General features: G+C 47.8%; 1 protein-coding gene across 1 annotated transcript in view; it reads left to right on the top strand.

Moving 5' to 3' along the window:
* Window positions 1–13,916, top strand: part of LOC119953684 (dynein heavy chain 17, axonemal-like) — an 821,504-nt gene that overhangs the window by 640,747 nt on the left and 166,841 nt on the right. The window contains 2 exon segments of the mRNA XM_038778213.1: window positions 3,627–3,791; window positions 3,880–3,975. Of these exon segments, the coding sequence (XP_038634141.1) occupies window positions 3,627–3,791; window positions 3,880–3,975 (261 nt within the window).

Genomic DNA, 13,916 nt, shown 5'->3' with positions numbered 1-13,916 from the left:
GCCACTTGGATTGGAACATGGCCCCTGAAGAGGAACATGGCCCCCTGAAATGGGCCGGCAAAGTCGACACGTTATGAGTGACCACAGTCACCCTGTGGCTCCCACGAGTGTATCGATGCCACTGGCATAGGCCACAACGCTGGGCCACTTTTTCAATGTCTGAGTTGATTCCGGCCACTAGACGTAACTCCGAATGAACATCTTCATTTTTGACACCCCTTGGTGTCCATTGTGGAGGTCCTGTAACAGCGGTGCACGTCCGGGTTCCAGGACGACTATCCTTGTCTCCCACGATAAGAAGCAATCCTCTACGCTGAGCTCTCGGAGTTTGGTAGTATAGGCCATCAGGTCGCCGGGCAAAACACAGTTTTGGGCTCCGTATTGAACAGTGTGGAGGACCCAGGATAACTGTGGGTCCATTTAGGTCTACTCTTTGATTTAAACCACCATGACCAGTGGAGACTTCATGAAATGGAATTCGGCGATGATCTCCGCACTTGAGACGGGTGCCGTCGGCTGTGAGGGAGCTGGCTCAATGTGTCGGCATGCGGGATCCGTGTGCCAGGGGGATATTTTAGGGTGTATTCATACTCAACTAATAACAAAGCCCACCGTTGGACCCTCATCAATGCAATCAGAGGGATTACTCGATCTTCCTCAAATAACCCGAGCAATGGCTTGTGATCAGTCTAGACTGTAAACGGGTGACCTTGATGTACTTACTGGTGGCACCTACCAATCCCAAAAACGACAGCCAGGCCCTCCTTCTCAATTTTCATGTAATTGTGCTCTGCGCCGGCTAGCATTCGGAATGCAAATGCGATAGCCTTTTCCAATCTGTCGCGCATTTGGTGCACGAGGGTGGCCACCACTCCGTAAGGAGAAGTGTCACATGGGAGTAGAAGCGGCTTAACGGAGTCGAAATGGGTGAGCAATTTCTTGGAGGACAATTTCTGTTTCACCTTCGCTAATGCCTACTGCTGCATGGGGCCCCATTCCAGCAGAGTTCAAAAGTTGGTGGAGAGGGCTGAGCAGCATTGCCAACTTGGGGATAAACTTCCCATAATAATTGACCAGCCCGAAGAAAGAGTGAACAAATGAAAAATGAAATGAAAATCGCTTTTTGTCACAAGTAGGCTTCAAATGAAGTTACTGTGAAAAGCCCCTAGTCGCCACATTCCAGCGCCTGTTCAGGGAAGCTGGTACGGGAATTGAACTGTGCTGCTGGCCTGCCTTGGTCTGCTTTCAAAGCGAGCGATTTAGCCCAGTGTGCTAAACCAGCCCCTGTGGTAAACGAGTGCAGCACAGTTTGACCGCTTCGGATGGATGCCTTCCTGATTGCCCACACTTTGTCCTCCACTGAGTGTAGACTGTGTCGGTCCACCCAATACCCAAGTAGCTGACCTCAGAGGTGATAAAAACACTCCTCTCCCTCAGAGGCGGGGTCGCAGGCCTGCTCAAAACAGCTGAAGACTTCAGTCAGGTTCTCTGTCCAAGGCTCCAGTGATGAGGATGTCTTCCAAATACATAGCCACCCTGAGCAGACTCCCAGGATATTATCCACTGAAATATTGCCCCAGTCTGAGGAAACCCTGAATGGTAACCAGGTTTACCCGTCTAGCCTCCTCTGGGTCTTGATGGTGACGAAGCACCTTGAACCAGTATCCAGGACCAACTGAAGGTACGCGTGGCTCCTGTCAAGTTTGGTAAACATCTTGCTGCCGCTCAGCTTGGCGTAAAGATCCTCGATGCATGGGACCGGGTTACGGTCGCGACGGGAGACCCAGTTCACCGCCATGTTATAGTCCCCGCATAACTGCATGGATCCATCAGGCTTCAGCACAGGGACTACTGGCACAACACAGTCAGTGAAGTGGATGATTTCCAAGCACTCCAGGTGATCCAGCTCGGCGCCGACCTTGGAGTGTAGTGCATTTTTACTGGCTGGACATGGAAATACCGGGGCTGTGCATGCGGGTCCATGTAAATTTTTGCCATGGCTCCCTTGATAGTACCAAGACCTTTGGCGAAGACCCCTGGAAACTTCGCCAGGACTCCTTCCAGGCTGTGGAGGTACATGCAGCAGACTCTCTACCAGTCCAGCTACAAGTAGCGCAGCCAGTCACGACCTAACAAACTGGGACCGCCACCATGGACCACCACCAAGGACAAGCATGCCGACTGGTACCAGAAAGAGTTGCCTTTCATGGCCAGAGGCTCCCATATACGTGGCCAACCCGGCATCCATCACTTGTAGGGCAGAGTCTGGAGACCAGATCGATTCTCGCTGAATGTACAGTGGCTTACAACTGAGACCGCCCCCGCCGGTGTAGAGCTCCATCTCGATGAAGAGTCCTTTGAACTGCAGCGCTATCCAGATGGGTACGACTCTGGGCGCGGTCACACAATGAAGCTGTTTGTAGGCATCGTCCTGGTCATTAACATAGAATGCTTGAGTGCAAGAGGGCCGGTAACCTCTGGATGGGCGGCGGGGAACAGCATCCTCATGGGATCGTCTGGGGTCTTGGTTCCAGCACCCGGTCAGTTCCCTGTGGCGGTATCCTGATTCGGGAGAGCTGTCCCGGTAAGCCTCGGGTGTCTTCAGTCCACAGGTGCATCCGTGAGGTGATGGCGCTCTGTATGCCCAAGCATCAGACTATATCACATTCGAGCTGAACCAGCTTTATGGCGACGACCTCTGTTCCTGTGACTTGGGACCAGGATCAAACCCGGGTCCTCGGCGGCGTGAAGCAACATTGCTAATCACTGCACCACCATGCGAGCTAGGTTTTGTGGTTAACAAATTTGTTCTTTCTTTAACTCAAGAACATCTTATTTGATTGTCCTCTAATTCTCACAGCTCAAATAATTAAATACATTTGGATTTGGAAAAGCCATAACCTCATGAAAACTAAACTTAAAACCTTTGTTATGAACAACCGAGATGGTTGAATAGGGAGGAGCCAGTTGGCTTCCTACCTGGTTAAAACAAAGTTCACATTCAATGTGCTAAAGAGATAGCTACCTACTCACTAAGTTAGTTCCATAGAGTAAATTCCTCTCCTGCATTTCCGACATGAAGTCATGGTCAAAAGAAGGCCACCTTGAAAAATTAGTAGAGAGTTATTTTATGGAGAAATCGGAAATAGCAAATTTATAGAATTGTAGAATTGTTACGAGGCAAAAGGACGGAATTCGACCCATTGTATCTATGCTGGCCATGTGGAAGAACAATTCTTCTAGTTCCACTTTGTCACCTTTTGCCCTGTCGGCCTGCAAATATTTCCTCTCCAGATAATGATCCAATTCTCCTTTGAAGATGCAATAGAATCTGTGTCCACTATGCTCTCAAGCACTGTGTTCCAGATCTTAACAATTCATTGCATAAAAGGTTTTTTTAATGTATACATTGCTTTTTTTTAGCAATCAGCTTAAGTCGTCCATTGGTTCATCATCTTTCTGCCAATGAGAACATTTTCTCCCTATCTATTCTGTGCAGCCCCCTCGTGATTTTGAATATGTCTATCAAATCACCTCTCAACCCTATATTTTTCAAGTAGAACAACCTAACCTCTTTTTATATACTGTAAAAATGAAAAGAAGTATGGGTATGTCTTTATACACAGGTAGATGATTTAAAAAGCAAACTTGCTACACAAGAAGTGGAACTGCAACAGAAGAATGAGGATGCAGACAAATTAATTAAAGTTGTTGGACAGCAAACAGAAATTGTTACAAAAAATAAAAAAATTGCTGATGAGGAAGAGAAAAAAGTCCAAATCATTACTGAGGTACCTCATTTTGCATTAACTGTCCATTTTCATTTTTAGAAATTTGAAGAGGCTGTTAGTTTTAATCATGCTTGTTTTTAATATTTAGAATGTAAGAGAAAAACAAGTGTCTTGTGAAGAAGATTTAGCAAAAGCAGAACCAGCTTTAATTGCAGCCCAAGAAGCATTGAATACATTAAATAAGGTATAACTAGGAACTACTGATTAATATACAATGGCATTGTTCGTGAGTTGGACATGATTCATCATATTTAGGATGGTTCTCATTCTGACTTTGAAAGTTAGTCACTTTGGACCTGGAAGCACTGCAATGCTGGAAGTGCAATATGTCAGCCGGGGTCTTTGGAGCAGAACATAGGAATATACGGAAAGCACATTTGGATTATGAAGCTAACCTAGCATTTGTGAAGATGGTTGATGCAAAAAATCTTGGCTAACACATATATATAGATAGTTATATGAAGTGACTTTCAGCTGTAACTTCAGCTGAAGAACCAAGTAAAAAGAGCACAATCATCATTGGCTCTCTTTTCTTCCTGACATTTTCTCAGCTGCGCTGCAGGTGAAGTTGCCTGCAGATTTAGGTGAACTACTGTTAGTGATTTTAAAATTACTACCTCAAATGGCTTCTCTTTCTGATCATCAGTGGAATTCAACCCTTGATAGTTAGTCAGTTATGTTTAATGTTATGATCCCAGTTGGTGTTTATGACTGGATGAGAAGGTCCCAGAATGGGACCCTGGCTCAAAAGATCATCCCAGGTTTGATTCCTGACTTGGGTCTGCACATTCTTCCTGTGTCTGCGTGGGTTTCCTCCAAGTACTCGTGTTTCCTCCCACAGTCCAAAGATGTGCGGGTTAGGTGGATTGGCCATGTTAAATTGCCCTTAGTGTCCAAAAAGGTTAGGTGGGGTTACTTGGTTACGGGGATGGGGTGGAGGTTGTGGGCTTAAGTGGGGTGCTCAATGGACCAAATGGCCTCCTTCTGCATTGTAAATTCTATGATTCTATGACTCCTTCACCCACATGACCTGTCTCAAGTGAGTTGTTCATCTCAGACAAAATTATCCTTTCCTCACACTGACCACATGTCCAAAGTCTCACAGGATCACCATCTAATGAGGCCAGGCCTTTCTGAGTTGTTTCCCCCCGCCCTCACCACCCAAGAGATCACCTTGGAGGAGAGCTCTGGAGAGATCACCGGCAAGGCATCACAGTTATCACCCCCACCTTCCACCAGCGCAGAGACACCCCCATCGGTGAGCAACATTAGTGGACAAACTTCTAGGGCACAATCTGGTGGGCACCACAGAGTTGCTGATGAACATCAGATGGAGACAGGAACATCCAAAGTAGACAGTAGTTGGAAGTCTCCTGTATTCCAGGCACAGCTGGGTCGCAGCCAGATGCCGAGCATCTCCACAAGGCTCTCCCAGAGCTGATGCTGATGGTAGAACACAGCCATGAGATTCAAGAGGGGGTGTCAACAACATTCCAGTGTCTACAGGCTGATTGGAGGAGTCCCAAAGGTTTCAGGCACAGTAGATGGTGCCAATAATGCATGGCACCAAGGCCAACACTGCTCGGGTGGCAACCGCAATGTAAAACCTGGAGTACAACATTCTTGGTGGTTCAAGGCATGGCTCACTCTCTGACAACCATGGCTGAGGGCCTCAACATCATGCCTCAGTCAATGGGGGATGTATCCCAGATGCAGGTGGACATTGATGAGGCACTGCAAAGCATTGCCCAGCAACTGAGGAGCATCGCTGAGGGCATGCACACCGTGGTGCAAACAAGAGGGAGTCTCGAGGACTGGGTATGCCAGAGGCCACCAGAGCTCACTCCAGCTGCCCCTCCATCCCACAGAGTCCCCCAGGGCCCTACTGGCACCAGCAAGGACGCCAACCTGGGGTCTTATCACCAAGGAGACAATGGCAGTCTCCATGTCTTCCAAATCCCCTCCTCCTTACACTGACACATCTCAAGGGCAGTGGGCAGAACAGGTTGGCATGGCAATGCCAATGACACTGGTAAGTCAGCAGGGGCCCACCAGCTCCAGGCCCTACATAGGACATCCACCAAAGACATCAAAGGCCTCGGTGCAGAAAGCAGCAGGCAGCCTCGACCTCTAATGTGCATTCCTGGGGACACACCTAAACATAGCACCAGTCCACAAAAGGTCAAGAACAGTGAAGAGCACTAAGTGGGTACTGATGGGATCACAATCTGTAGCGAGGCAGAATGGAAATCAGTCACAGTAAAATGTTCACTATTAATACATGTCACACCTCATACATGTGAAGTCTCTTGTCACATTAATCTTCACAGCGTGCCTGCCTGCACACCCCCCACCCCGGGCACAGAGGTCCACAATTTAAAAAAACCCAATGCAGATCCCGCTCAGAGGAGCGCGCTGTCAGCAGAAAGACAGGAGTCAGACTTAGCAGAAACTGAGGAGCACTAGAGCTTTCTTCACAGTGAGTAGTCATCACCTGCCTAGTACCGCCTTGTACAGTGACCTGCTGACAGTGCCAACATAGTCCCATCACCCTGGACTGATGTTACACAGGTCCTTGGAGGGGGGGAGAACAGAGTGGTCAGGGAGGAGGCAATGTGATTGGGGGGGAAGGGGAATGGGGGAGGCGGATAGGGGAGAGAGGGAAATGGTGGGAGGAGGAGGGAAAAGTGAGGGTTTGAGCTGTTGGATACACCTCATCCTGGGAGACGATGAGGTCCTCCCTGGTCGTCCTGGTATGTCGGAACCTTGCCGCTGCCTGTCCTCCATGCTTAAACTGGTCCTCCAGCCCCTCCTGGTCTGCCTCATCCTCCTCCTCAGGTGAGGCTTAATGTCCCTCCACCTCCTCCTACTTCTCCTACAGCATGTCACCCCGCTGCTGTGCCAAATTGTGGAGGGCACAGCAGGCCACCACAAAGCGGGAGACCCTCTGGGGGGGTGTTGTGAAAAGTACTGCTAGAGCGGTCAAGGCATTGGAACCACATTTCCAGCAGCCTGATGCACCACTCGACAACAGCACTGGTAGCAACGTGGGCCTCATTGTATCGGGTCCCGGGCTCGGTCTCAGACCCTCGCACCAGCATCATCAACCATGTCCTCAATGTGTATCCCTTGCCCCTCATTAGCCAATCTGTCATCCTGGGTGAACCTTGAAGACAGCGGGGATCTCCGGGTGCCTCAGGCGTAACTGTCATGCATGCTGCCACGTCACACATGTGCATGATATATGATCTGAACACCCCTTTCTATTAATAAACAACACTCCCTGATGCTCCATTACTCGAAGGGCGACATGAATGCAATCAATTGCCGCCTGGATCTGGGGCAGCTTGGTGATAGAAGCAAATCCTGCAGCACAGGCTTTTGTGGGCCTGGTTCAGCTCGAATGTGATATAGTCTGATGCTTTGGCATACAGAGCGCCATCACCTCATGGATGCACCTGTGGACTGAAGACACAAGTCTCCGCTCGAGCTCTGGAATTATCCAGTGGCATAATGTTTTAGGGCTACGGTGACATTCACAGCCACTGGGATTGGGTTGCCTCTTCCTCCACAGGGTGCTATGTCCATGAGGACCTGTTCAGGTGCCGCATCATCTCTCTGCTGAGACGCAGTTTTCTGTGGCTTATTCTGACCGTCAGCTCATGGAATGACCCATGACACCTGTACACCTTGGGTCATTGCTGCCCTCTCCTTCTGGGTATCTCCTCAGCCCTGAGTTGGCGTTGCTGCCTTCTACGGCATCTGCCCATCTCGACTGCCATAAGCAATGCAAGGGGAGCCTTCTCTGGATCAACACCCGCAAACATTGTTTTATCTGGAATGAATTGGAGACAGAGAAAGACCGACAATCAGTTATGGCTTCCCTCCAGGGATCCTCAAATCCCCCAAGCCTCCCCCATCCTTACCAGTGTCATCCAGCAAGCCAGTTGTGCTGACAAACTTTACTCAACACACTCACCCCCGGCCACGTCAGGAGCCTCTAAACTGCAGCTCTCTGCTGGGACATTAGGAAGGCCGTGCTCAGCTGCTCTCCGCTCATCCACACACTTACCATTTGTGATGAAACCCTGCCCTTTAGTGTTTGATTGTTGGCAGTTTCTTCTATGGTGTTGATGCTCCTAGAGTTCAGGCACACTGTTCAGGCATCAAAGCTTGCTGGACATGCAATACACTAATCATCCTCTGAGGCATGGCAAATGTGCCCTCTAGGAGGCACTTGCGAGTTCAGAAGAGTGAAGTGCTCTCACAACTACTAAGGTTAATTCCTCATTCGAAATAGCCTTCGGCTATGAAACTGGAGGCTTCTCACAGTCAAAGGGGGTGAAATTTACTTTCAGGAGAGAAGCTGCAGAAAGGCTCTGTCCTGGAAGTGTTTGGGAGGACAGAGAGGCTGCAGCTGTAATTGAAGATGGCTTGAAGGCCTCACAGACGTAAAGCCCCTCATTCAGCCACCCCCCCCCCCCACCCAGAGGCAGCCCCCCCGACCTGGAACGCTCAGCCCCCCCAACCAAGCTCAACCCCCAGGAAGGCCCCCCCTCACCCGAGCACTGTTGCAGCAGCTCTGGTGCCCTGCAGCAGTATGCTGGAAAATAGAAATGGCGATTGTTATGGACCAGGGTTTAGAAAACTCCAAAGTATATCATGGAGTTCACCTGAACTACAACTGTTTATAGATTTTGGTTGTGAAGAGCACAAGGGCCTACTTTTCAGGTGTTATTCAACAGAGGCCTGAAGCACTTTTAAATAAAACAAAGTTTATTCTACAAATACAGTTGACATTTTATAAATGTTTTTATCAACTACAAACATAAATACCCCACACAGCTACAGTACTCTATATTTAACCATTAATAACTTCCCTTTACTGTTTCACTCACGTAAAAACATCCATAAACCAGACAAAAACCCTTTTACCCAAAACAGTGGGTTTGAATTCTTTCCAGAAAAAAAAGTTATCACTTTTAAAGTATCAAGTGATATGGACACCTTTTAACATGCAGAGAAAGAGAGACTCCAAGATCCTTGTAGTCTGAATTGAGCAGCCAAAAGTCTAAACCAAAAGTAAAACTCAGAGCCACAGCCCAGCTACCAACTTAAAACAAAAGTAAAAACCAGAGCTATAGTACAGCTCCACCCACACAATGCCATCACTGAAGCTATTTGATGAACACACATGTCTTAAAGGGACATTCCCATGATGCTATTCACCTTCTCAGTTCTCCTCAGAAGCCATTCTGTCAACTTCACATTTTTGAAGAGGAGTACTAACTAATACCCACATAACTTCCCGCTGGGGAATTGGGTAAATTCCGGGAGCCTGCTGCATTCCACTTCAATCACGTTAACGAGATTGAAATGAATGCTAATTAGGTTCAGTATGTTCTTGCTATTTTGGGGTGAGACGTGGAACTTGCCATCGGGAGCCGGCCGGGTGAATTGCACAATTGTTCACACCCAGCGTAAATCTAAATTTTGCTCTCTCCCACTTTTCACCCGACGTGCCTAGATTTGCGCTGGACGCAAGGCGGTCACTGAATTGCACCCTAAAACTCAAAAGGTATTCTCCCTAAAAGTGGCCCCTGGTTGTAAACAACAGCTCACCCTTTCTCCAATCTCTTACTTACTTTACACGTCATAAACTCTCTCAGCACAATGCTGCCACAGTTGTTATGGGCCAGGGTTTAGAGAACCCCAAAGTGTATCATGGAGTTCACCTGACCCACAACTTTTAATATATTGTGGTATGGGGAGCACATGGCCCACTCTATAGATGTGGTACAGCAGAAATGGAAAAGTATTTTTTAAAGCAAAACAATGTTTATTCTATGAACTCAAGTTAACCTTTTTAAAACAAAGTGAACATCTTTGCAACCATCAATTCAAATATAACCCCCAAAGAATACAGCACTAAGTAATCCTTAAGCTGCCCTATTAGCGTTCATAAGACTTTTAAAAAAACTTGTAACTGAAGCACATCAGGTTAAAGTTACTACTGAGAGCTGTAATTAGTTTTAAATCACCAAAGGGTTGATTTACAGTCATTAGATTACAGAGAGAGATAGACTAATACACCTTCTGGCTCTGACTGTAGTTATCTAACTCTGAAAATGAAACTAAAACACACCCTGCAGCAAACAGCCTAAAACAAAAGTAAAAAGCCCCACCCACACTCTGACATCACTGATAAACACCCATTTCGCAAAGGTACTCTCACATGACATAGTTTAAAATGAAACTAAAAAGCACTTACATTCAAACACCTTTGTTCAACATGAGTGCTTTACCCTTTCAGACACAAAACACTACATTAAACCCACATAAATCTATACCTTATTTCTAATATTTAAGAATACAAATATAAACCAACCTCTGTTTCCTGTTAACCTTAAGTTTGCACAAAATTGTGCGATTTTTTATTTCTCAATTGATCTGCCAAGTGTTAAGGTTTAACAGCCAGTAACAATCCCTAGGTTTCATTTTCTACTGTAGAGTATTTCTTTTGATGCCGATTATATTTTGTTGAAAAGTACCTCACTGGCTTCTTTATGCCCAATCCATCTTCTTACAATAAGGCTGCACCCACTCCCAAGTGCCAACCTGAAGGGGTTCATGAGATTAGGGGCGCTTACACTGGTTCATTAGTTAGGATCGCCTTCAGCTTCTCAAAAGCTGCCTGGTTCTCTTGAACATACCACCTATGCCTCTTTTGCATTAAAACATTAGTGGAGCAGCTGGCATAAACCTATGATAGATGTTGCATATCCCTAAAAACCTCATCATTTCCTACTTAGTTTTGGGGACTTCCTGTACTTCCGCAGATCTTAACTGCATTTTTCCCAGCCCTACAATACGCCCTAGATACGTTACTTGCACTTACATGAACTCAGTTGGAGAAAGGTTTATTATTAGACCTGCCGATTGTAATTGTTTAAATAGGGCTTCCAATTATTTTAGAAAATCATTTCCAAGCGTTGCTCCAAATTAATACATCAGTTACAACTTGATTCTTTGGAAAGTGGCAGGACTATTTTTTAGCCAAATGACATTACTTGACATTGATATGCTCATATAGTTTGATGAAAACTGCTCTCTCCAGTGATGATTGTTGGGTGGGTGTGGAGAGAGCGCCCCCAATACCTCCGTGGTGGGGTTGGGGGCCATAACGTTTCAGTGCTGATTGGGGCTGCCCTTAAAGATGGCTCCCCGGTTTTTGTGGAGCAAGTTGCTGGTTCTGCCATGCCCTGCCCTGCCAGATTGATGGAGTAAACCATGCCAACTCATTTTCTTTCTTTAACAAGGCTCAAAACCTGGAGAGAAAACTGGTCTGTGCAGTTGTAGAGTTACATGCCAGATTTCAGTCTGAGTGTGACACTATGCCAAATGCTGACAAGATTCCGCCCATGGTGTTTAATTGTCCTAATATTTCAGTGTTAGCTAATCGGATATTTGGAAGTTCAATATGTGAACTGCTTAAGTCTTCTTCTGTCTCTCTCACTGTCTCTCTCACCTCCACTATGTTTGCAACCTGACCTACCTGCTCCTTCTAATCCTTCTCCCTACAGTGGTATTGTTTCAACATATTGATATGACAAAGCCAATATATTTCCTCCAATCTGGGCTGTCTATCAAATAATTTACTTCACCAATCCCCTTAATTACCTGTGAAGGCAATAACACTAACACTTCAGTGCTGGTTGCAATATTTGGGTCACAGCTTGTCCATTCCTTCACCTTTGTTTGAGAAACTTTTAAAGATATTCCTGAGACACTTTGCAGGCTCCTGGAATACAGACACAAAATTTAAAATAGAGGATTTGTCCCTCTTTCCTAAAAGCCTTTCTTTGATTAATTTCAGAGGACCTCTTGTGTCCATAAATGAATTCAAAATGACTAAAACTGGTGGATTCATTCAGTGAATCTCAGATAGCAAATACAAGGAAGTCCACTCCTTTGTCCCAATTGTTATGGCCTCCTGCACTAGTGCATAATCAATTCCATTGATAATGAAGGGAAGAGTAGGGTCCATTAAGGACCACAGTGGTATATTGTGTGTGGAGCCAGAAGATATATGTAGAGTTTTAAATTAATATTTTGTGTTGTAGTTCACGAGTGAGAGGGACAATGGGGGCCTAAAAAGCAGGGAGAAGGGCTGTGATAAAAATTTTTAAATTTTTAAATAAAGATGGGCAAACACTGGAAGAGGAACAAGAACCTCGGGAGAACCGTCATTTTGACGGACTGCACTCTACCCGCCAACGATAGCGGCACCATGTCCCACCTTTTAAATTCCTCCTCCATCTGCTCCACCAGCCTGGTAAAATTAAGCTTATGGAGAGTTCCCCAACTCCTGGCCACCTGCACCCCCAGGTATCTGAAACTCTTCACTGCCCTCTTAAACGGGAGCCTCCCAATTCCCTCCTCCTGATCACCCGGATGTACTACAAATACCTCGCTCTTGCCTAAATTTAACTTATAGCCCGAGAAGCCCCCAAATTCCGCTAACAGCTCCATCACCCCCGGCATTCCCCCTTCTGGGTCCGCCACATACAACAGCAGGTTGTCCACATACAACGATACCCGATGTTCCTCCCCACCCCGCACCAGACCCCTCCATCTCCCTGACTCCCTCAACGCCATAGCCAAAGGTTCAATCGCCAGTGCAAAGAGCAAGGGGGACAGGGGGCACCCCTGCCTGGTCCCACGGTAGAGCCTAAAGTACTCCGATCTCCTTCCATTGGTAACTACACTCGCCATCGGAGCCGCGTAGAGCAGCCTCACCCATTTGATGAATCCCTCCCCGAATCCGAACCGCTCCAGCACCTCCCACAGGTACCCCCACTCAACTCTATCAAACGCTTTCTCTGCATCCAGTGCCACCACTATCTCCGCCTCCCCCTCCACTGCCGGCATCATGATAACATTTAGCAGTCTCCGCACATTCGTGTTGAGCTGCCGTCCCTTGAAAAATCCTGTCTGGTCTTCGTGTATCACCCCTGGCACACAGTCCTCTATCCTGGTGGCCAGGATCTTCGCCAGCAACTTAGCGTCAACATTGAGGAGCGAGATAGGCCTGTATGATCCACACTGCAAGGGGTCCTTATCCCGCTTCAGGATCAGAGAGATCAGTGCCCGCGACATCGTCGGGGGCAAAGCCTCCCCCTCCCATGCCTCATTGAAGGCTCGCACCAACAGGGGGTCCACCAGATCCACATACTTTTTATAAAATTCCACCGGGAACCCGTCCGGCCCCGGGGCCTTACCTGACTGAATTTGTCCAATCCCCCTGACTAGCTCCTCCATCTCTATCGGCGCCCCCAGCCCCTCTATCAGCTCCTCTTGAACCCTTGGGAATCATAGCCTGTTCATGAAGCTCTCCATCCCCCCTCTCCCCATCGGAGGTTCCGACTGGTACAGTTCCTCGTAGAAGTCCCTAAAGACCCCATTTACTTCTGTCCCCTTCTGCACTACATTCCCACCCTTATCCGTCACTCCACCAATTTCCCTAGCCGCATCTCGCATACGGAGCTGATGCGCCAACATCCTGCTCGCCTTCTCCCCATACTCATATACCGCGCCCTGCGCCCTCCTCCACTGTGTCTCCGCCTTTCTGGTGGTCAACAAGTCAAATTTGGCCTGCAAACTACGCCGTTCTCCCAGCAACCCCTCCTCTGGTTCCTCCGCGTATCTCCTGTCCACATCCAGGAGTTCCCCCACCAGTCTCTCCCTCTCCTTCCTCTCCCTCCTTTCCCTATGGGCCCGGATGGAGATCAGCTCCCCCCGAATCACTGCTTTCAGAGCCTCCCAAACCATCCCCACCCTCCCCCGTGTCATTGGTATCAAGATACCCCTCAATACTTCCCCGGACCCTCCTACACACCTCATCAGCCAGCATCCCCACATCCAGGCGCCAGAGCGGGCGCTGGTCCCGCGCCTCCCCCATCTCCAGATCAACCCAGTGCGGAGCATGGTCTGAAATCGCTATGGCCGAATACTCGGCATCCTGCACCCTCGGGATCAATCCCCTGCTCAGGACGAAAAAAATCTATTCGGGAATAAACCCTATGGACATGGGAGAAAAAGGAATACTCCCGCGCTCTCGGTCTC

This window comes from Scyliorhinus canicula, chromosome 18, assembly GCF_902713615.1.
Source record: "Scyliorhinus canicula chromosome 18, sScyCan1.1, whole genome shotgun sequence".
NCBI classification, from domain to species: Eukaryota; Metazoa; Chordata; class Chondrichthyes; order Carcharhiniformes; family Scyliorhinidae; genus Scyliorhinus; species Scyliorhinus canicula.
Note: the sequence above shows the minus strand (reverse complement) of the source record. Positions and strands in the feature narration are given on the sequence as shown.